Source organism: Bos taurus, chromosome 24, assembly GCF_002263795.3.
Source record: "Bos taurus isolate L1 Dominette 01449 registration number 42190680 breed Hereford chromosome 24, ARS-UCD2.0, whole genome shotgun sequence".
NCBI classification, from domain to species: domain Eukaryota; kingdom Metazoa; phylum Chordata; class Mammalia; order Artiodactyla; family Bovidae; genus Bos; species Bos taurus.
In genome coordinates, this window is record NC_037351.1 from 40,624,078 (window position 1) to 40,648,866 (window position 24,789).

Sequence of the window (24,789 nt, forward strand, 5' to 3'; positions counted from 1 at the left end):
CTCACATTTCTGTCGTACTTTTTCCTGCCTTAGGACAGCATGGAGAGGTCTTGACTCCTTGTAATAAAATGTCCAGACACCTCTTTTGCATCTCTGCATCCTGCCCGAGTCAGTGACAACTGGCTTGCAGTTACAGCACAAATCTGGAATTTGACTTTTTCTCCACTTATAATTTTTATTGCCATATTTTGCATATATTTTATTTTTTGAAATGTGGTAACATGCCAGATTCTACTAGTTAGGTAAAGAATTGCCTCGACACAGTTACTTTAAAATACATAATGACATGTTTAGGCCACATGTATATGATTGAACACATTTTGTATGTGTGTATTTAGAGTGCTAATATTTTTTAAGATGACAAAATCTTAAGTTGTTTACTGCTTTCTTCAGGTCAGTCTCTGATTTGATGTCCCCAAATGAAGCCCAACTCATTTTAAACTATCATGCTTGTCTTATTTATATCTACCACTGCTTTTGGTAATCAAAAACAAGAAAATATTTCATGTAATCTCTGCAATGCATGTATATATGCATATATATCAGTGTCATATTTAATTATAAAAGACGTATTAAGAATTCACTTATATATATCAATTATATATATGATATGTATCTATATGTATATAAATTCTATTTATATAAATAACTTGATTTAGAATTACTTTTAACATGCCCTTTCACTTGGATTAAATATTTTAAATTGCTTTTTATCACTTAGTAAGATTGAGTGCCTTCCTTCTTTCCCTTTGATAAAATTTATTCGAAATTTAAATATTGACTTATTATTGTAGATTCTTCCAGCAACCCCAAAGTCCTTTTGAATGACTGTCTCACTTATTTCCAGAATCTAGTTGAATCTTTCATTTGACTTAATGTATTTGGTACTCTTCCTAATGGGGAACTAATAGAGAAAATAGTCTTGGGACGAATAAGCATTAAAGTCCTGTTTATTTTAGGAGACTAGGAACAATGTCCTAAATGAATTGTGTGCTCAGTAACCTTTGTGGCTTTGCCCCTGAGTCATATTTTGAATGGCACTTCAGGATGCCTTGCTAGCATGTACAACTACAAAGTAATTAACTGCTTTTTCAGCCTGGCTTCGTCAATGCCTTAGGATATACTAGAAAAGGCCCTTTTCATGTCTTGGTTCAAGGAATCGCCTAATGATATAAATTGATGTTAAATCATTATGAGTTGCGTCAAAGCTATCTCAAGAAATGAAGAGCTGGCACAGAGTTGCAGTTCATAAACGATAGGAACAATAATTTAATGAATTTTCACTAACTTTGCGGTCCCCTAAATAAAACTCATCTTGTGTCTTATGTAGACTAAGTCTCATAAGATTTCCCTGACTATTTTATTTTTTGACATAACCCCTTACATTTATTGAGGAGAACATGGCAACCTACTCTAGTGTTCTTGCCTGGAGAATCCCCTTGGACGGGGGAGCCTGGCGGGCTGCAGTCCATAGGGTCGCAGAGAGTCAGACACGACTGAGTGACTAAGCATGTACGTTTATTTATTTTATTTGGCTGTGCCAGCTCTTAGTTGTGACGTGTGGGATCTGTAGCTGCAGCCTGTGGAATCTAGTTCCCTGACTAGGGGTCAAACTCAGCCCCTCTGCATTGGGAGCATGTAATCTTAACTCCTGGACTGCCAGGAAAGTCTCTTCCCAGCTATTTTAAAAGTCAGTATGATTTATCACACTTTGAATATGTTAAAGAAGAAAAAAGCTGCCCCAACTTAACAGAGGGAGGTCGTGTTGTTCATTTCTTATTGGTCTAGGATCCAACTTGGTATCATCTCAGGGGCCACTCTTAGATGAGACCAGCAGTCCTAACGTCCTGATCAGCAGGAAACGTGGGAGGGATCAACTGGCTATGTATGTCACGAAGCCGACAGGTGCATACGCCAGTGACAGAATTGTTCAGTCACTAAGTCATGTCCAGCTCTTTGCGACCCCAAGGACTGCAGCACACCAGGTGTCCTGTCCTTTACAATCTCCCGGAGCTTGCTCAAACTCATGTCTATTAAGTCAGTGATGCTATCTAACCATCTCGTCCTCCGTTGCCTTCTTCTCCCCCTGTCCTCAGTCTTTCCCAGCATCAGGGTCTTTTCCAGTGAGTCAGCTCTTTTCATCAGGTGGCCAAAGCCCTGAAGCTTCAGCTTCAGCATCAGTCCTTTCAATGAATATTCAGCTTGATTTCCTTTAAGATTGACTGGTTTGATCTCCTTGCTGTCCAAGGGACTCTCAAGTCTTCTCTAGCACCACAATTCAAATAGCAGGCTTTATTTTCCATACATTTGTGTGAACTAGATGAGGAGTTGAAAACAAAAACACACCGAAAGGCACAAACCACCTGCAGAAACATGCTCAAAAAAAAATCATTAGAGCTTAACATTTTTCTCTAATGGAGATTCATTAAATAGAAATATATTATTTCATACAATTACCTTCCTCCCTAATGTCATGTATGGTGCCACTCACAGTGACATTGGCGCATGGAATGTCTTTATTTGGTGCCTGGAGAGCCATTCAAGTGGCCCTTGATATACTGGGAATGTTGTTGAAAACAAGATTGCCTGTTTCTCCCGTCTCAAAGGTCCAGAGAAAGTCAGTCTCGGATTTTAAACAAGGAGGGGGACTTTCTTGAGTTGTAAAGAGTGTTTGCTGTTGATTGCTTAGAGGTTTATCAAGCTGGGCATGTGTTTTGTTTTAGAGCTTTTCTTTCTCTCTGTGGCTTTAATAATATTCATTATTGAAAGTTCCCTTAACAGTGGCTGTGCTGGACTTTATTACCCCAAGTGCTCACTGCTCTGGGAGCAGAAGGAATCCATTGGGATGGCTTTTTTGGGTAAATGAGGCATCCTGGAAATGCATTTATGATGAGATAAAGTGTAATTTCATCTGTGTTTTTCAAGTGATGATGTTCTTGGAATATAAATGTAAGAAGACTGAATTTAATGATGTAAGTAATACCTTGGGTGATGTCAAAGACACTGTTGACAGTGGTGAGCCTTCTAGAGCTTAATTACTACCACTTGAGAGAGTTTTTACAAGTTACTTTTAGTGCAAAATAAAATCCTTTGATGCCTATGTACGTATTCAAGAAAAAATGAATTGCATCCTAAAACAAACTGGGGTTGTACCTACCTGAACAGGCTTGGGCTTTAAAGGTGGCTTATTTCACAGGTTTGAACACTGCAGACCTCTCTCAAGGAGCTTTTTCTTATTAACCTGAGCAAAACCGTTCTCATCCGTTCATCGCTAAATTGTCAGCATCTTCCCGATTTTAGTGATTGATGTGCGTTTAGGTCTTTCCACGTGTCTGAAGGATGGCCCTCTGGTTTGCCTTTCAGAGCCCCCTGTCCCCATCGCACCCCCTCAGCTGGCCTCCGTGGGGGCCACCTACCTGTGGATACAACTCAACGCGAACTCCATCAATGGGGACGGGCCCATTGTGGCCCGGGAGGTGGAATACTGCACAGCCAGTGGGAGCTGGAGTGACCGGCAGCCAGTGGACTCCACGAGCTACAAAATTGGGCATCTGGACCCCGACACGGAGTATGAGATCAGTGTGCTCCTCACCCGGCCCGGGGAGGGCGGCACCGGCTCCCCTGGGCCCGCCCTCAGGACCAGGACCAAGTGTGCTGGTGAGTCTGGGGATCCTGGGGCCGCTTGTCCGTTTCTGATGGGGTCTGACCTGCAGCCTCAATGCAGGTGGCTCACGCTTTTCTCAGCTCTGCTGGGGCCCTGTCTGGGCACAGGAGGTCCCTTCACCTGTGGGCAACCACCTGTGGATTCAGACCTCAAGGCTTGGTCTCACTCAGGACGTCTCCACCCCTGTTTTCCCTGTTCTTCATTTACACCTTCCTAGGATTATCACCTAGTTCTTATGGAAATCATCCCAAAGTCGACACAAACTGTCCACTTTAATGATGTCTGCTCATCGGCCAGCACCTCCCGTCCAGGTCTCTTCAGTTTATGTTCCCCGTTGATGTGCTTGTACCTCGTGGTGAGGGGTGGGGGCGCTTTGGAAGAACAGATTCCACCTTAGCCATGTGTTTTTATGGACGAATATTGAATGGAGGGGCTGCTTGCCAATGACCCAGGGCCCATTTGTAAGATAAGCCAGGGTGATTTTCAGGCTGCACGCAGGCTTTAAATTCTCAGATGATAAAGTTCTAATTGACTATGTGGAGCTGGCTCTGTGGGGTTGATGGAGAGAGAAATGCAGAGTCTTATAAAAATCAAACCCCGAAGGAAGCTCCCATCAGAGGTTCGAGTGCTGTTTCTGTCTGGCTGCTCTCGGGTTGAAATAACAGAGAGAAGTAACAGGTTGGGACACTGAAGTGTTCTTTCATCATTTGAATGAAGATTCTTACACTGAATTGCGGCCTGAGCTGATGAGACTCCAGAAGTTTTTATGGAGACAATTGATTCTTCAGGTAGCATTATATAAGAGGACATTTATCGATAGGTTTCATTTCTTCTTAAGTTTTGAAAGTACTCAGAGCAACAGTCTAACCCTGTCTGGTAGGACAAATGATTAAGCCTTGACAATGGTAACTACTTGGTTCTTTCTTCATAATTTTGAGTATGTGGTTTCCAAAAGCCAAAAACTCATGGGAAAAAAAAATTGTTTTTGTAAAAATACTTTGTTGGAAAAGAAAACGGGACCCTTATTCTTCTTGGGGTGTTGCTACTGGGCCTGTCTTGTCCACCTTGTCCACCCAAGTCTCTTTCCTGGGTCCCCCGCCCCCATGGTCATGTCACGCTCAGTGCAGACTCTGGCAAAAGACCTGTGGTGGTCCATAGAGAACAGAGCTGGGTAACAGCTTCTGTGCCTCGCTTTCCTAAACCATGTCATCTCCTCTCTGTTTAACGAATACATTTTCCCTTCTTTCTTTGAAATCGTTTATCATCTTTCATAATGCAAGCAATAGCTTGTAACACTGTTTACATCATTTTAGAATTTAGGAATTGCTTTCAAATCTGTTACTTATTTTATAACTGCCTTGTGAAATCTCTGGAGTCAAGACTATGACCCACTTCCTTATTGTTGTTTAGTCACCAAGTCATGTCCAACTCTTTGTGACCCCATGGACTGTAGCCTGGCAGGCTCCTCTGTTGATGGGATTTCCCAGGCAAGAGTACTGGAGTGGGTTGCCATTCCCTTCTCCAGGGGATCTTCCCGACTCAGAGACTGAGCCCATATCTCCTGCGTTAGGCAGGCATTGGCAGGCAGATTCTTTACTGCTGCACTACAAGGGAAGCCGACCCCCTTCCTAGAGACTAGGAGATGGAAGCCCTTGTGGTCTGCTTTCCTCCACACCTGCTCCTTGAGCAATAAGTTTGTGTTCTCTGACTTCAGCGTTATTTGGAGGAATCCTGCTTGGGGGCCATGGTGCTCGTCAGTCTTCCTTTCTCTTCAGAAGAAGGTTAGGATCCCATTCACTGACAACCCCTCCCACCTCATGTTTTTAGTTCTGGTCTTTTCTCCTGATTCTGTGTCTGTATATTTCAGGTATTGACATGATTATTACCTACATTTCCCCTAAACCCTAAGGTGTGTGTCTCTGTTTTCAAGAAGCTTTTTTGTTACTGTGATGTAATGTGTAAATGTAGAGCCTTTCATAATAGATTGGCAGCCCTTCTTAAGACAATAAAACCAGTTCTGAATGGATATTTGCATGTCAGCCCTGTGCCTTAAAGTTTTAACCTCTCTTAAGCAAGTAAGTCTGATGAGAAGGCAAGCTTTTTCCTCTTACCATTTGCAACCCACCTTGTTCACTGTTGCAGGCGTGTCCTGCACAGGCATTGAGCATTTTTTGAAAAAGCTGTGGTTGAGCAAGTCAGTCTTAGGAAATAGAAATAGGTGAGAGGCTCAAAGCTAGAAATAAGAGCTGAAGATGCCGGGTGGGTGAGCAAAGGGATGTTGAATGAGCCTTCTACTGTCAAAGAAATAGAGCTTCACCCTTTCCTGACCTGAGGCTTTTGAAAAATCTGCAGGAAAGCCTGCCTACTGCTCTGGTGAGCTGTGTGGAACGGTGGTGCGCAGGACAGAGTGAAAAGAAGGAAGACTCTAGACTGAGAGGTGTGCTGGTGGTCCTCTCCTCTTCCTCAGGTGGTTCACCAGCATTTAAGGCTCAGAAAGAACAAGTCATGGACCTCATAACCTGAGAGAGATGCTGAGCATTCTGCAAAGCAGGTGGAAGATGGAAAATGGCCTTGACTGGGCATAAACAGTGGGTGAATCTAAGAGGGTGACAGGAAGTGGGAATAACTGAATATTCGTCCCAGGTGGTTTAAAAGGCCAAGACTATGTGTCCAGAATTAGAGAAGTAAAATTTAGCAGCAGTACATAAAAAAAAAAGAGAGAGAGAGATTGAGGATTGGGTGTAAATGCGTATGAATATACAGTATGGTCCATATGGTGTTAGTCATTCTGTAGTGCTATTGCCTTGCCCTCACCTCCCCCCAAGTGAAAGGTGGTGCTGGAGAAGACTCTTGAGAGTCCCTTGGACAGCAAGAAGGTTAAACCAGTCAATCCTAAAGGAAATCAACCCTGGATAGTCACTGGAAGGACTGATGCTGAACCTGAAGCTCCATTACTTTGGCCACCTGTTGTGAAGATCCTGATGTTGGGAAAGATGGAAGGCAAAAGGAGAAGAGGGTGGCAGAGGATGAAATGGTTAGATAGCATCACCAACTCATTGGACATGAGTGTGAGCAAACTCGGGGAGATAATGAAGGACCAGGAAGCCTGGTTTGCTGCAGTCCATGGGGTCGCACAGAATCAGACACAACTTAGTGGCTGAACAACAACAAAACAACCCCCCCCCCAAAAAAAGTCCCTAATGTAGTGTAGGTTGCATTAAGAAAACAAATGCCTATGTTGAGGAGGTCAGCTATTATTATTATCACTCATTTTAAAAGAGAGAGAACACAGAACAAGCTGAGCTCAAGGGAATGCATCCTGGATAGGAAATGCTATGAACTTCGCTCAACCATTGAGGAATGGTGGAAGAGTTGAGATGGATGATGGAGAAGAGCAGGGTGTCTGCACATTTGACAAGAAGTAAGTCATGACCAGGAGTTTCAAAACTCCCACAAAACACCCAGTGGCTGGTGGGTTCAGGCGGAAGCCGGTGTTGCAGAAGGAGATTCTATGTCCATGAGAGGATTGAGCTGGCTGAACCTGGAGGCCTCTTCCACGTGAGGATTCTATGGTCTCTTTTTAATGAAATGATCCAGTGTGTTCTTCTAGCTTGAAAACCTCTGAGTTTACTTTTTTATTTCACCCTTGATGAAATTCTCCGTAATAATGTTTATCAAGCAGTGCTCTGCTGGCCAATGGAGGTCTCCGATGACCTTTGCAAAAGCCTGAGCAGAAGTAGGGAAACACTGAGTTTTAGGGTAGCAGTTTTTGTGCTAAAATATCACTTTTATGAAATGCTTGTGGTTTCTGGAGCCGGAGTCAACAGTTGAGAATTCAGGCTCTGAGACCAGGCTGCCAGGATTTGAGTCCTGGCTCTGCCTGGAGCTAGACACGTGGCCTTGGGAAGAACTCACACCTTCTCTGAGTTTCTGTCACCTTATCTATGAAACAGGGGTGATACTAACATTGGGCATCTCCTATCTCCTAGTGTGGTTGTGAAGCCTTAGAAGACAATACATGTGAGGTGCCTAGGACAGAACCTCACACATAGCAAGTAGTCAATACAAGTTAACTGCCAGTAAAAAAAATTATCTTTTAGCATTTTCATTCAAAAGAAGTAGATGCGGGCAACCTGATTTCCTTGCCTTAGATAACTTAATCTGGTAAGTAAAAAAATCAGATGGATTCTGTTTATATTTGGACTCAGAGAATCCCTTGCAGTTGGGCGTTGGATCCATCCCAGACATCATTCTCTTTTTTTTTTCTATTAAATCTGTTTCTTTTGGACAAACTGTTTTCATTACTGTGCTGCACCCATGAGGCTTGTCCTATCCCACTGCAGTGACACCCACAAAACTGTATTTCGTTTCTTGCATTGAAATGAAATGGTCTCTGTTTACGGCCCGTCTCTGTGCGCTGACATTGATTTTTGCATGTGGCGTGTAGATATGGTTTCATCACCTGCCAGGTTTCTTTCAAGAATTGTAGGGGAGCACACTGCCAGACCTCTTGCTTTCTGATGCTTCCCCAAATTATTTTCAAATGTATGCACAGGCTCTGCGTGTGTGACCTTGATCAAATCACTGTTCTTCTCTGATTCTCCAAATAGGCACCGTTGACACCTGCCCAGATCATATCCAAGGTGTTTTAGAAGATCAGGTTAGACATTATCTGTGAAAGTATTTTAGAGATGAGCAAATCCTCTGCCTACATGGGATATTAAAAATGATTATTGTCAAGAGCTAGTTTCAAGATTTATACACACATCTAGTTATTTTCCAACTTTGCCATTCAGCTAGAGTTGGGAAATCTCGGAGAGCTGAAATTATTTCAGTATCCAGTGGAGCAAAATGCAATTTAGTTTGTATTTTCTATTATATCTTATATTCTTGTAATTATGTGCAGCCTGTACATCACAAGTCATTAGCTGGGAGCTCCTTGAAAAATAGAAACAGGAGATGCTGTTAGCTTGATTCTCATAGTGGACTTTTTAAGTGTTTTATCTGAGGATATTGCTTTTTATGTATCCTGGTTATTGTTTAACTGTGGTTAAGTGGCTTGCTAATAACTGGCCCCAGGAGTTAAAGCAGGATGATGATAAACTAATGATTTAACAATTAAGATGGTAGGAGTGAAAAAGAAAACTGAACTGAAATGTGTTCTTTAGAGTTAGTATAACTAAAATTATTTTAAAACAGAGAATGATTGCATTTTTAAAAAATTTTATGCATGTGGTAATTTATTAAGCATCCATATTTGCAAAGCACTGTCCCAAGCCTTGAGGACAGAGCAACAAGACTAGATCTGACCTTCAGAGCTGATATATTCGGGGGAATTGGAGGGAAGAGGTGTTCAGGCAATAAATATATAAATTATGTATCTATGTTCTTCTGTGTGTGTATGTGTATGTTAGTTGCTCAGTTTTGTCCAGCTCTTTGCAAACTCACGGACTGTAGCCTGCCAGGCTCCTTAGTCCATGGAATTACCCAGGCAAGAATACTGGAGTGAGTAGCTATTCTCTCCTCCAGGGGATTTTCCTGACCGAGGGATCAAACCCATGTCTCCTGCATTGCAGGCAGATTCTTTACAATCTGAGCCACCAGGCAAGTTCATGTACATATAAATATATGTATATTGTATATACACATACATATAATACAATAAATGCTATGAAGGGAAATGGAGAAAGGAATAAAGAGCAGAAAGGTCAAATTTTTCTATTATTTTTAGTTTTAATTGTGCCAAAATAATGTAACACAAAATTTACCATCTTAAACCATTAATATTGTATAGTTCAATAGTGTTCTGTTCACCCAGCCAACCTCCAGGAATTTTTCATTTTGCAAAACTAAAACTCCCTACCTCTTCCCTTCACCCCCCAGCCCTGAAAACCCCCGTTTCTGCCTCTCTGAGTTTGAGGACTCCGGGTTCCTCATGTAAGTGGAATCAGTCTTTTGTGTCTGGCGCATTCACTTAGTGCAGTGTCTGTCAGGTCCATCCGTATTACAGCACGTGCGATTGCGCCTCTGTAGTTGCTCTGACCGGAGAAGGCACTGGCACCCCACTCCAGTACTCTTGCCTGGAAAATCCCATGGGCGGAGGAGCCTGGTAGGCTGCAGTCCATGGGGTCGCTGAGCGACTTCACTTTCACTTTTCACTTTCATGCATTGGAGAAGGAAATGGCAACCCACTCCAGTGTTCTTGCCTGGAGAATCCCAGGGACGGGGGAGCCTGGTGGGCTGCCGTCTGTGGGGTCGCACAGAGTCGGACACAACTGAAGTGACTTAGCAGCAGCAGCAGCAGTTACTCTGACCATGTTGTGTGGTGTATACATGTCTGTGATTACTCTGACAGTGTCGTGTAGTATATAGTTTACGTGGTTCTTTGAAAACCACTTTGAGACTTTAAGCAATTACATTGGTTTTCCATGAGTAATCCTCGAAGTTTAAAAACATTTTATCTTTCTGACTTGGGAACTCATGCCTCCTAGAGCAGACAGTACTTCTGTGTCTTCAGACTTCAAGTGTATATATAAGAGATGTGTCAGGATGCTATAGCCACCCACCAACAGGCAGCCTTCTGTTTGTCCAGAATAATGAGTGAGGTAAGTAATTGGAGGGTTTAAGAAAATAATGTAAACGAGTAAGGGAGTGTACATTTTATATTCACAGAGAGCTGTGTATTTGTTTCACACATGCCTAGCTGGGAGCCTTTTCTGTGACTGTGATAAGAAGTTCAAATGTGTATTACATGAAATTGCATTTTTGTTCTGCTCAGGGGCTTGGATCGAAGCAGTCAAAGCTGCCTTGTCTGTCCTACCTGCAGTGACAGGAGAGGTGGGCCATGGTTTTCATCACTTCAGGCCACTTCACCTGTGCCCTGTGGCCTGTGAAAGTGGGTGTGTGCTCACCCTGTTGCAGTGTGCATTTTTGTGCATCTCCTGTTCTTTGTGATGGCAGTTGTCCCGTTGCCCCAGAACAGATGTGTTTGTGTAACTCTCCTGTGTCCTCACCACGTGCTTGGATGATGACCTACAGGTGTGAGCGTGGTGTTCTTCAGAGCAGAGGCCCCGCATCCCTGACCGTGAGGATGTTGTACTGACCACAGGTTAATGTTTCGTGATGTGTTTTACCAGAGACCCTGAGACCATCTTTTCTCTTTTAATTTTTTAAATTAAATAATTTTTGTTTGTTTGTTTTGATTGTGCTGTGCACAGACTTCCTCTAGTTGTGGCAAGTGGGGACTGCTCTCTAGTTGCGGTGCTCAGGCCTCTGATTTCGGTGGCTTCTCTTGTTGTAGAGCACAGGCTGCAGACACTCAGCTCAGTAAAAAGTTGTGATGCATGAGCTTAGTTGCTCCAAGGCATGTGGGATCTTCCTGGACCAGGGATCGAACCCACGTATCCTGTGTTTCCTGTATTGGCAGGTGGATTCTTTACCACTGAACCACGAGGGAAGCCCCTTGAGAGTTAAAGAATGAGGTCTTTAACCTCATTTACATAGCAACATACTCTGTGCTACCAGCCCTAGTCTAAATCTCAGGAGATTTAGGTTAATATAGGTTTTGAGGTGTTAATTTCACTGTGGTTGCTAAATGTGAGACAGGAGTAACTCCTTTTATATTTTATTTTTATTGGAGTCTCGTTGATTTCAATGTTGCATTAGTTTCAGTCGTACAGTAAAATGAGTCAGTTATGCTGCTGCCACTGCTGCTAAGTCGCTTCAGTCATGTCCGACTCTGTGCAACCCCATAGACAGCAGCCAACCAGGCTCCGCTGTCCCTGGGATTCTCCAGGCAAGAACACTGGAGTGGGTTGCCATTTCCTTCTCCAATGCATGAAAGTGAAAAGTGAAAGTGAAGTCGCTCAGTCGTGTCTGACTCTAGCGACCCCATGGAATACAGCCCACCAGGCTCCTCCATCCATGGGATTTTCCAGGCAAGGGTACTGGAGTGGGGTGCCATTGCCAATCAGTTATACATATACATATATACACTCTTTTCTTTTTTTTTAGATTCTTTGAACATATAGGTCACTACAGGGTATTGAGTAGAGTTCCCTGTGCTATAGAGCAGGTCCTTATTAGTTAGTTATCTATTTTATATAGAATAGTGTGTGTGTGTCAGACCCAGTCATCTTAAATACTCTTGAGTGGGGTTCCCATGTGGGAACTGAACAGTGATGAGATTCTTGGCAGGAGGGCTTTGCATGAAGCCCAAACTGCATGGTACCCACACGCACTAAAGGCCAACCTCTCTGTGTCTCTTTATTATTCTTAGTTCCTCTTGTGGGAACAAAACAGACGTTCCAGTTGGAATGGGTCTGATCTGAATTAAAACCCTGCCAAAATTTGTTTTGTTTTCTTCCTAAATCAAGGTGGGGGCAGAGTTGTCTCTTTTATACAAAACTTGCTGGCGACACAACATGTATTTGGACCCACAAGGACGACCCAAGGGCACTGGGGCGGGTGGGAGCCCGACGGATACCTGGCAGCAGCTGAGATTCAGAATGAATATAGGCCAAGGCCTCACCGAATGGAACACGATTTATTTTTAATTTAAGTTTATTTACCAAGGAAAGAAAAATTAAAGTGGGCTAATTCTAATTCTAAAACAGTTCTGCCAAAGGGCAACAGGTTTTTTTTTTTTTAATGCATTTCCAACACATTAAACCAATAAGAACCTTTCTTAATGATAAACATTAAAAGGGAATAAAAAATATCTGCCCGATTAGACTGCAGATATAAATACACGGCTTTGGGCAGCGTGTTGCAGTTGGGTGAGGAAGAGAACACAGCAGCATCCTGGCACCTTTTTTGTTATGATACATTCAGTCCGTGCTGCACAGGTCTTCATGCCCCACAGGCTGTGATATCCAAACCTCAACACTGCCTTGAAACACTGAGTCAGCACTTTCCATTGTCTATGTGTGTTAAGTGCTCACTCGTGTCCGACTCTTTGCGACCCCATGGACTGTTGTCCACCAGGCTCCTCTGCCCATGGGGATTCTCCAAGGAAAGAATACTGGAGTGGGTTGCCATTTCCTCCTCCAGGGGATCTTTCTGACCCAGGGATTGGACCCGGCTCTCCCACATTGCAGGCAGATTCTTTACTGTCTGAGCCACCAGGGAAGTCTGAACCCTAAGGCCATGGCTGGGGAGGAGGTAGGATTATAACTTCTGGAGCAATTCTGTGTGACGGGTTTGGAAAGGCTTCTAGAGAAGCCAGCTTTGGCTGCTACTCATATCCAATGGCTCAGTGGATAAAGAATCTGCCTGCAACGCAGGAGACATAAGAGATGCAACTTCGATTCCTGGATTGGGAAGATCCCTTGGAGAAGGAAATGGCAACCCACTCTAGTATTCTTGCCTGGGAAATCTCACAGACAGGGGAGCCTGGTGGGTTACAGTCCATGGAATCAAAAAAGAGTTGGACATGACCTAGTGACTAAGCATGCTGGAAAAGCCAGACAGATGGAGGCGGTTGCTTTCAGAGTCCTCATTATCCTGTCTCTGCCACTCCTAAGTGCCCTGATGGTTCTAGAAGGTGTCAAGCAGGCCCCTTGTCTGTAAAGAGTAAGCATCGCTCATGGAACTTCTAGGCGTGAGGTTGAAGTCTTTGTAGGCAGCTCCCTGTGTGGCTTGGAATAAACTGAGGAGGCAGAGAAATTTAAAAGAAGGATCTGGAGATTATCAGTCAGTGGCTGCAGCTTTCCCAGGCCATACCTCTGATGGGCCATTTGACGCTTAAAAAAAAAAACAACTTCAAAATCCTTCCATGCCATGTTCTGTATGTCTTGACCAGGTTCCTGGTGCAGTGCTTTGATGGCATCGGTCTCTATGAGAGGGGCTCTGCTGTCTTAGAGAAACATGCCTGTGGTCAGGATTGAGATTGGAGATGTGGGTCCTGATTCTGTGGACTAAGGGACTGAGATGGGTTCTGATACTGTGAACCTAAGGAACTGAGATGGGTCCTAATATTGTGGATTAAGGGACTGAGGTGCGTCCTGATGCTGTGGACTAAGGGACTGTGGTGCCCAGGTGCACTCTTCCTCTCTAGAGTGCTTCTGAGACAGGCTCACCTTTATTCTGAGCCCATGACCGAGTGAAAACCTGAAAGGACTAGTCTCAGAATCGCCTTTGTGTTCAGGACATTTCAGGAAAAGTTCCCACAGGCTTTAACTTATCAGGTTGCTGTGGGTTTTTGCCTCAAGTGCAGCAAGTCCCATTTCATAAACTGGGAAGAAGATGGACACTGTCCTTGATCTCATAGGTCCTTGTGCTTCTGTTCATCTTGCCTGGGCAGGCTTAGATTCATCCTCCTCTTCTCCCACCAGCTCTCAGCTCATTCGTCCTTGTTCATGTGGCTAGAACTCATGGAAACAGACTCAGCTACATTTGGGCTCCAATTAGAATTTTCCTACTTCATCTCTGAGGAAAATCCTACTCGTGCTTAAAAACTAAATTAATAAGAAGTTAAATGAGAGCTAAAACTTGCAGAATGATAACAATGAATTATGAAACCTTGATGAAATGTCAAATTTTTAGTTTATGAGGCTGAAACATATTCCTTTGTTTGGATAATATTTTTCTAAATTAATTTTAAGAATATAAAGAACCGGTAATTGCATTACCTATTAGAATAAATTGTAAGTGAATAGAAAGCTTTAAAAATGAATAATGCATATAAATGAAATTAAAACTACAAATACCAGAAATTTTATTAGGAAGCATGGTTATACCTATTATTAAAATAAGAAAGATAATAGAACTGTTTGAGATCAAAACTGCTGGTCTTCCATCCATGTTATTGCCTTTGTAGAAAGAGTAAAATAAGTAATATAACTATTCAGGTAAAATATTTCTATTGACCAAATAGCAATATTTCTTTCTTTCAGATCTAGACAACTGACTCTAGACATAGATTTGTAGCTGGCATTGAAAACTCTTTCTAGCATATATTAGCAGTAGAAAAATACAGATATTAACATATATATATATATATATATATTTCTGTTAGGTGTTATATATTGTTATTTACTATTCTTTAGCTAGACTCTATCACTCTTAAGATGGATCGTGACTTCATCATACCTAACATTTTATTTGTTAATGTTTATAGCTTTTTCATGATCTGTTTTAACTACTGAAGCCAGAGGTACCATATAAGAAGGCAAAATATATAGAAATATATAGTGAAGAAGGTCATGGATTTCCTCATCTTTCAATTCCTTTCCTGGGAGTAATACTTGGGTGTTTATCTTTGTACATCTCTGTCTCTACCCATTTGTACATATATGTATCAGTCTATGTCCCAGGTCTGTTACTTACTCTTTCTAACCATGGAAGAGCATGTTGTTCATGGGTTTCTGCAATTTGATTTCACATTGGTCAGTACTGTCTGAACATCTCTCTAGTGGCTAGAGTCTAGTGCAGTATTTATGTATCTTTCCCTCATCCTTAGCAGTAGCTATTTGTATCCTGAGACATGCTGTGCTGTTAGTCGTTCTCAGTCATGTCTGACTCTTTGTGACCCCATGGACTGTAGCCCACCGGGCTCCTCTGTCCATGGAATTCTCCAGGCAAGAACACTAGAGTCGGTAGCCATTCCCTTCTCCAGGGGATCTTCCTGACCCAGGGATCAAATTGGTTCAGTATAGCAAAGGCGGTGCCTGCCTCTGGAGTGAAGGGCAGACAGGCGTGCTTTCTCCCAAGTAAGAGTTTTGGGTTCCCTGAGCTCAGGGTCTCAGCAGTGTAACACACATCTCCTGTGTGCAGCACGGCTTGGACCCTCACTGTCGCCCTCATGAAACTTTGGGGGCAAAGTGTGATGTGACGAGCTTTATGCTCAAGCTACTCACTGTGCTGTCAGTAGTGAAGTCCTCCGTTTCTGACCCAGGAAATCTCCTGTCTTCTGCTAACATCCATGAAACTGGGGCCGGGAACTCATTAATGTGAAAGTTGGGTGAAATCTCAGACTCTTCAAAGTTCTTAACAGTATATACTTAGAAGAAAAGAAAAGTTGCTCTTTATAACATCCTCTGACTCCTACATTTTGAGAAGTAGGAGACTGAGCCCTGGATAAGCAAAGCAACTTGCACGAGTGCACAATAAGTCTGTTTACACAAATGCATGGTGAGTCTGTGCAAGTGTACCACCAGTCTGTTTGCACAAGTGTACAGTTTGCACAAGCGCACAGTGAGTCTGTTTGCCCAACTGCATAGCTGCAGATGTGGCTCTCCAAGCCAGCCCTTGGTCAGTCAGCACACTTTGCTTTGCCTGTCACTACGACATCCGGCTCTGTGAGGACAGCCCACAGCCCTGGAATAGATAAGAATTTCCTATTTCAAGAGAGAAACAAGTGACGTAAACCGAGAGGCGTGGCTGTTGCATAGAGCGTATAGCTGTAACCTGACCAGGTGATTCAGCATGGAGAGATGCTCAGAGGATAGAAGATCAATATCGACCAGGGTCATTTTAGCTCTAATTCTCCTAAGAACTGCAAAATGACATTAGTTGGCCTTCTCTCGTGTTTCTCGATTTGTGTGTTTTCTGGTCACTACAATTCTGAGGTCGGGTGCTAGTGCATGGACACCTTATCTTTGACAAAGGAGGCAAGAATATACAATGGAGAAAAGACAATCTCTTTAACAAGTGGTGCTGGGAAAACTGGTCAACCACTTGTAAAAGAATGAAACTAGAACACTTTCTAACACCATACACAAAAATAAACTCAAAATGGATTAAAGATCTAAACGTAAGACCAGAAACTATAAAACTCCTAGAGGAGAACATAGGTAAAACACTCTCCGACATACATCACAGCAGGATCCTCTATGACCCACCTCCCAGAATATTGGAAATAAAAGCAAAAATAAACAAATGGGACCTAATTAAACTTAAAAGCTTCTGCACAACAAAGGAAACTATTAGCAAGGTGAAAAGGCAGCCTTCAGAATGGGAGAAAATAATAGCAAATGAAGCAACTGACGAACAACTAATCTCAAAAATATACAAGCAACTCCTACAGCTCAACTCCAGAAAAATAAACAACCCAATCAAAAAATGGGCCAAAGAACTAAACAGACATTTCTCCAAAGAAGACATACAGATGGCTAACAAACACATGAAAAGATGCTCAACATCACTCATTATCAGAGAAATGCAAATCAAAACCACTATGAGGTACCATTTCACACCAGTCAGAATGGCTGCAATCCAAAAGTCTACAAGCAATAAATGCTGGAGAGGGTGTGGAGAAAAGGGAACCCTCTTACACTGTTGGTGGGAATGCAAACTAGTACAGCCACTATGGAGAACAGTGTGGAGATTCCTTAAAAAACTGGAAATAGAACTGCCTTATGACCCAGCAATCCCACTGCTGGGCATACACACTGAGGAAACCAGAAGGGAAAGAGACACGTGTACCCCAATGTTCATCGCAGCACTGTTTATAATAGCCAGGACATGGAAGCAACCTAGATGTCCATCAGCAGATGAATGGATAAGAAAGCTGTGGTACATATATACAATGGAGTATTACTCAGCCATTAAAAATAATACATTTGAATCAGTTCTAATGAGGTGGATGAAACTGGAGCCTATTATACAGAGTGAAGTAAGCCAGAAAGAAAAACACCAATACAGTATACTAACGCATATATATGGAATTTAGAAAGATGGTAACAATAACCCTGTGTACGAGACCGCAAAAGAGACACTGATGTATAGAACAGTCTTATGGACTCTATGGGAGAGGGAGAGGGTGGGAAGATTTGGGATAATGGCATTGAAACATGTATAATATCATATATGAAACAAGTCACCAGTCCAGGTTCGATGCATGATACTGGATGCTTGGGGCTGGTGCACTGGGACGACCCAGAGGAATGGTATGGGGAGGGAGGAGGGAGGAGGGTTCAGGATGGGGAACACATGTAAACCTGTGGTGGATTCATTTAGATATTTGGCAAAACTAATACAATATTGTAAAGTTTAAAAATAAAATAAAATTAAAAAAAAATAAAGTGGGGCTTTGTTTGATCACAGATATTAAATATACCTTGTAGCCAATAGACTGTGCAGACTTAACAAGGTGGTGGCTTTGCCCTCAGTTAAGCCCTGGAACATCAGCAGGGCCGTTCTTTTCACTTATTAGGTGTATATATATGTAGAGCCTGTTTTGTTTTTACGTGGTAGCATGCATCTTCCTCTCTTTGGAAAGAATTTCTTTGTAGTATTGTGAGATTGTAACTCTTCTATGTTTTATCAGTAGTATTCATAACTCTTCTAGCACACTGATCACTTCTCAACTTCAATTATTAAACAGGTTTCTATTCTAATAGTGACTTAAGGATATTGACTGCTACAAGGAGTCTGCAAGCAGATGACAGTCATCTTTCATATAAATTCCAATCAGGTTTCATCATTTTTTAAGAACAAAGACACATCTCTCCACCTCAGAATGGCCTTCAGCAAATTTCATAAAGCAGAGCTTCTGTGTGGAAGCTGACAGAACATGACTCTGGGCTCTGCACCTGTGTATTCGCTGAGCCCCAGGCCTGTGGCAGAGAAAATTGAATGTTCCCTGGGTGACCTGTCTCGAAGCCGGGTCTTTAATCCCACGGTGGTTATTGAAGCTCTCACTGTGGCCAAAGTGAAAGCAGAAGTGAGGCCAGAGGTGACTTCTGCAACAGTCTGGATCCAACCACAGAGGAAATCGTTGACACCCGCCCCCCGCTGCCATGGCTTCCTTCTCTGGCCACTCGTGTCTAAGTCTAGAAAACTCACAAAACCTTCTGAGAACCCTGCAGTGTCTGAGAATGACTACTGAAGAAATCAGCAGTAGAGGCTGTGCACTCAGGCACTCAGTCATGTCCAACTCTTTGGGACCCCCATGGCCTGTAGCCCACCCGCCAGGCTCCTCTGTCCATGGGATTCTCCAGGCAAGAATTCTGGAGTGGGTTGCCATGCCCTCCTGCAGGACATCTTCCTGACCCAGGGCTGGAACCCACGTCTCTTATGTCTCCTGCACTGGCAGGCAGATTCTTCACCACGACTAGCGCCACCTGGGGCAGAGTAAGGAGTTCATATTTTACTGTCTTTCCACTATTGCTTAGACTTGTATGATCACATTGGACTTTAGAAAGATCTCTAACTGCAGGACAGAGAGACTCTGGAGGGGAGCGAGGGACACCTGGGATGATGAGTGAGAAGGATGCATGGAGAGCCTAGGGGTGAGGGCTGACGCTGGGGCGGCCGCTGTGCAGATAACCTAGGTAAAGCTGCTGAACCCAGGGCTTCTAGGACCAAGGATAGAGAAGATGTAGTGACTGGCTCCCTGCAGAGGGTGAAGCAGTGGAAAGAGCCAAGGGTGAGTCACAGGTTTCCGGCTGGAAGGAGCGGGCAGCTCGTGGAATTCTTTACTGACCTCAGGGACAAGGGCAGAGGAACATTTTATCCATGGGGAGGGTAAGAGAGAGAAGTCTGTGAGGAAGAGGAAGACATGAAGTTGCGTTTTAAGGGTGCAGAGCTGGAGACGCCCAGACATCTAGGTGAGGGTGTCCAGCAGGCAGCACCTGGGGCTCCCTCTGAGCTGGCTAAGGCCACATCCCTTGTCTTACCTCATCCCATGGACAGAGAAGCCTGGAGGGTCCACAGGGTGGCAAAGAGTCAGACACGACTGAAGCGACTGAGCACTCAGCCTCCTCTAAACTTAACCCTGGCTTCATCTCTCTCCACCCCTCACGTCTGACCCCCCTGCTGCTAGTTTTGCGTGTTGCTGTCCCTCCCTCCGCTGGACTGTAAGCTCCAGGAAGGCAGCGTGTTCTGTCCTTCTCATTGGCAGCACGGCCAGGGGGACCCTCAGGGAGCAGGAGTGAAGACTGGCTCCCCTGCCCTCACAGTCCGGCTCTGGCCTCCTCGCCATCAGCTCCCCCGTCGCGTGCTGTCTCCCCAAAAGCTGCCCTTTCCTGCCTGGAAGGACCATGGACAGGGGACCCCTGCCACCCTCGCTTCCCCAGCGGGTCCCCTCCCTGGGGCTTGCCCTCAGCTCTGGGTTCTGGGCAAGGGAACCATGTGTTCCCATGGGGTTATTTTCGAACAGTCTGGTCTCTGGGCTACACGGGAGGCCTCAAGCCTTCAGGATGAACCTCTGTCTTGTCCACGGATGCACACACAGCACCTGCCTGGTGGCCCTCAGCAGACGTTTAGTGGACGAATCCATGTGACTCAGGGTCTGGATTGGCACCTAATGAGCAGCAAGTGATGAGGGTTTTCCCTCCAGAAGCAGCTGCATCAGTCAGAGTGTGGTCATCAGTCTGATGCCGCCTGCCAGCCTCCTGTTCTTCATGTACTGACCCCTCCTTCCCTCCCCGAGCTGCCCATGTTCCCCCCAGGGAGCAGCTGCCCTCTCCAGTGTTTGAGTACAAATGAGTGTCAAGTACATGGTGTCCTGAGGCGGGGGTTATTATAATCAGGGGCTTTAGGGAGGACTGTGGGGATCTTCACCTTCAGGACCCCCCACCCCCGGCCAGCTCCTCCTGGAAGCTTATATTTCAGTCACCTCGGACCTCGTCCAGCTCCCCGAGCACATCATCCAGGCTTTCCCATCGCACCTCTGTGCCTTTCCATCTGTTGTTCCCTGTCTCAGAAACGCCTTTCCTCCTCTCCTTTCTGCTTGTCAAACGCTTAGCTCATCCTCTGCGTGCGGGAACCATGAGGCCTGTTGCTCATGCAGCCAGTATCCTAACCATGTCCTTGGGAAGACACTGACACTGCCCAATCTGCAATAAGACACTGTCTTTCTGGCGGTGATTGTCTCAGGTCCTCAGAACTCGCTTTCGGTCTCTGGCTGCATGGTGACTGCTGGAGAAAGAGGACACGATGAAGACTGAGTTCTCTTCAGGCCGTGACACCTCACCTAGCACACGTGAGGGCCCACGGGTGCTCCGGCCGTTGGTAGAACGGCTCCTGCTTCCTCCCATCCCCTCCAAGTCAGGCTCCTCTCTCCCGTTACACTTCTCCGTGCCCTGTCTGGCACCAGCCTCCTTGGAGAACAGCATCTGGGGAAGCCATTATCAGGCTACCTCAGTGCCTATTCAACGCGTGTTTAGCTGCCTTACTGTCACACAAAAACGTAAGGTGGTAAAATAGAGTAGTAAAACTGTCAATAAAAGCTCCACTTCCACCCACTATTTAATGCCAAAGAGCAGGAGACATTTGAGATTTTCATCCATAGTACTAAATTGGCACCATCAAGGTTGGTAGGCAGTCAATTTGCCTTGAAATATTGTTAACTTGATGAATAAAAATGTAAATTTTTAGAATGCAGTGGGGTCTAGAAAGCAATGTGTTGCCGAGTTTCTTACAGAACAGTCTTTGAATAAGGTCAGGATAGGAAGGAGTCCCACACCTTGGGGCCCCTGGGTATTCTTTTGACCTTTTCTTTTGTATTGGGGTGTAGCTGATTAACAGTGTTGTGACAGTTTCAGGTGAACAGTGAAGGAGTCGGCCTCAGCTGTACATGTGCACGTATCCACTCCCCTAAACGCCCATCCAGGCTGCCAGGTAGCATTGAGCAGAGTTCCCTCTGCTGCACAAGAGGTCCTAAATACAGCTGTGTGTACATGTCCATCCCGAACTCCCTAGCTCTCCCTTCCCCCGATCCTTTCCCCACCTCCGCCGGCAACCATAAGTTTGTTCTCTAAGTCTGTGAGTCTGTTCTGTAGGTATGTTCACTTGTAGCATTTCTTTTTAAACTCTGAATACAAAGGATGTCATATGATAGTTCTCCTTCTCTGTCTGACTTACTTCACTCAGTGTAACAATCAATGTCTAGGACCATCCACGACCGAGTGGTTTTAAACACAGAAATGTAGTCGTGGAAGAATCTAGAAAGATGGCCCATTGACCCCACTTTTAGTGCTCTATAGTTTGTACGTTAAGGCCACATGCCTTGTCTCACCTCATCCCCCAGATGACCGTGAGGTGGATAACAGTCTCCTCCTTTTCCAAATCAGGGAGCTGAGAATCTGAGGTGTCAAAGGTCTCACAGAACCAGGCTACAGTTCCTCCTGTATCTGACTCTGAAGTGCTTTCTTTCTGGTTTGGCCCAGCTGCTTCATGGCTGGGGACCTAAAAAAAAATCAAATTGATGCAAATGCCTAGAGGCTCCCTAGACAGTCCACCATCCTGCTTACTGTCCGAAGGATAACTTCCCTCAGTGTCCAGGGGCCAGGTGGGCTCCAGAATACTTGCAGTCCTTCCACCATCCGGGGGAGGGTATGGATGCCAACAAAGATCTTTCAGAGTCTGGGACTCATTCCTGAAAGCATCAGCCCATTGTCCCTGATGGCACAGAACCTTCAGAATCCATGAGAAAGTCGGCTTATATTTCCAAATTATACTTTGAAGTTGGAAGATAAAAGGAGGGCCGTCTCAGGCCCAGTGTCAAACAGTGGGGCTTGAGACTGTGTTCACATTCTAGAGAGCTTATTAGAACTTGAAATTATTCATGTGATAGCAGATCTAGAGGAGAGTCCTCACCACCTTATAACTGGGTTTAAAGAAGTTTAGCTCAGCCTTAGACTCCTGGAATCAAAGCCATTGGTAGGGTTTTTGAAATGTGTTTTCCTTTTCTCCAGGATGGAGAAAAGCAGATCCCTGACTTTCATATACCTGGTCTCCTGGGAAGGCTTTCCATTCCGTGATTCAGGTCCATTCTTAGAGCAATGCAGAGAAACAGTGGCACTTACATGTCTGAAGGTGGCCCTGGCCGGGGAGTGTTTCCTGTCGTCCTGTGCCCCGGAAGGAGCCGGCCGAGTAGGGTTAGGAGATTCAGACCCAACATTGGGAACAGTGGATGCCCGCGCTTGACTGAGGCTCCTGAATGAAGCTGGTTCCTTAGAGATTCAGTCAAGTGTGGGAGTGAGTAAGTACAGAGCGTAGGTGTAGACTGCTGCTGCTGCTGCTGCTAAGTCACTTCAGTCGTGTCCGACTCTGTGCGACCCCATAGACGGAAGCCCACCAGGCTCCCCCATCCCTGGGATTCTCCAGGCAAGAACACTGGAGTGGGTTGCCATTTCCTTCTCCAGTGCATGAAAGTGAAAAGTGAAAGTGAAGTCGCTCAGTCATATCTGATTCTTAATACTGGAGTGGGTTGCCTATGGACTGCAGCCTACCAGGCTCCTCCATCCATGGGATTTTCCAGACAAGAGTACTGGAGTGGGGTGCCATTGTCTTTGAGCAAATATTATTAAACTCAGAAAATGGCTTTATGCATGTGCATTTATAGTGACCTTCTGAGTTGGCATCGTGGACTGAACTGTTTTCTCCCCAAATTCATGTTGGAGTCCTAACCTCCCACTCTTCAGAATGTGACAGTATCTAGAGAAGGGTCTTTAAAGAAGTAATTAAGGTGAAGCTAGATCATTAGGTTGGGCCCTAATGATCTAATATGATCTTATGACCTAATGATCTAATATGACTGATGTCCTTATAAAAAGAGGAGATTAGGACACAGATACACCCAGAGGAATGGCCATATGGGGACACAGAGAAGACGGCTGTCCACTGGCCCAGGAAGGTGGCCCCAGGAGAAACCAATACTGCTAACACCATGATCTTAAACTCTCTGGCTTCCAGGACTGTGAAAAAATACAAATCTGTCATTCAGGCCACCCCGTCAGTGGTACGTTGCTATGGCAGCCCTAGACATCAAATACAGTCAGTACCCACAATATGAAGACCGTTGGTGAGACACAAGTCTTCCAGGCTATGACTGTACCCCCAAATCTGTCTTTATTTCCCTCCTTCCCACAGTATGTCTCTTGAGAAATGTGTAAAAGTTTGTGAAAACCCTTGTCTGGCTGGGTTGAAATATGACTTTATGAGGTTTTTTCTTTGATGATAATTAGAGGAAGGTTGAGGTGGCTATGAGCAGGAGAGTCTGTGAGGCTGGTTACGCCACTGCTACAGGAACAAGTGGAGAACATTTGCTGTCTTTGTTGTTGCATTATTAACAGCATAAGCTCTCACCTCCAAATGTTTCGTGTGTGATAGACGTGAGCCCCAGTGACCAGGAAAGAGGAGCATGATTCTTCCTCAACTGTCTTCTCATCATCGTCATGTCATCATGTAGCCGATTTGCAAATCCTACAGCGAACAGCTGTGTCAGTGATTCTCCATGGACAAAGGGTGACGCGTGGGGTGCCCTGGACCCCGGGGCACAGCGAGGGCTGGTGTTGAAATCGACCCAGGTGATGTTCTAATTTCTACTTTACCTGGTTTAGATATACCCGAGGAAAGAAAGTGCATTTAACACTCTTGTTACTATTAGAACTATCTCATTTTAAAAACATATCCTAGAAGATTAAAAACCACATTTGCAGAGTGTACACTGCTATGATTGGTCTCTTTTTATTCACAGTGTTTATTGATTTATTTTATTCTAAGATGTTGAGTAAACAAAAACCTCTCCCTCTTCTTTGATGTTCTGAAAAGCAAATATGTGTTTGCCAAGAAAATTGATTTAGAGATTCTTCTGATGATCTGAAATTTTTAGGAAAATAGATGCAATCTGTTCATTAGTTTATGGTTTGAATAGAATGAATAGAAGGGTTCTAGTTTTTATCAAGAGGAATGTCATAGAAACCCCTAGTAAGGCCTTTTTAAAAAAATGTTTATTGTGGTAAAATTACCCCCAACTAAAACTCTGTACCATTAAACAACAGCCCCTATTTCTCCCCTCCTCCCAGCCCCTGGCAAATTCTACTGTTTACTGTCTCAGTTGACTTGTTCTAAGTGCTTCATATAAGTGGAATCATACAATATTTGTCCTTCTGTGTCTGACTTATTTCACTAAGTTTAATGTTTTAAAGGCCCATCCTTGTCGTAGCAAAATCAAAAATTCATTCATTTCTATGGCTAAACAATATCCACTGTATTGAATAGACCACATTTTATTTATCAGCTCATCTGTTTATGGACATCTGAGTTGTTTCCAACTGCTGTGAACATGGACATAAAAATATCTGTTCAGGTTTTAAGGACTTCTGATACAAGTTAGATTTAAGTCCCATAAAATTTGAGGTTGAAGGTTGAGTTTAACGGAAGCATGAAGAAAATCA

General features: G+C 44.2%; 1 protein-coding gene across 6 annotated transcripts in view; it reads left to right on the forward strand.

Moving 5' to 3' along the window:
* Positions 1–24,789, forward strand: part of PTPRM (protein tyrosine phosphatase receptor type M) — a 665,201-nt gene that overhangs the window by 294,057 nt on the left and 346,355 nt on the right. For all 6 annotated transcript variants that reach the window (XM_059881042.1, XM_024984488.2, XM_024984489.2 and 3 more), the window contains one exon: positions 3,364–3,657. In XM_059881042.1, coding sequence (XP_059737025.1) covers positions 3,364–3,657 — 294 coding nt within the window. The remainder of the gene's footprint in view (positions 1–3,363; positions 3,658–24,789) is intronic.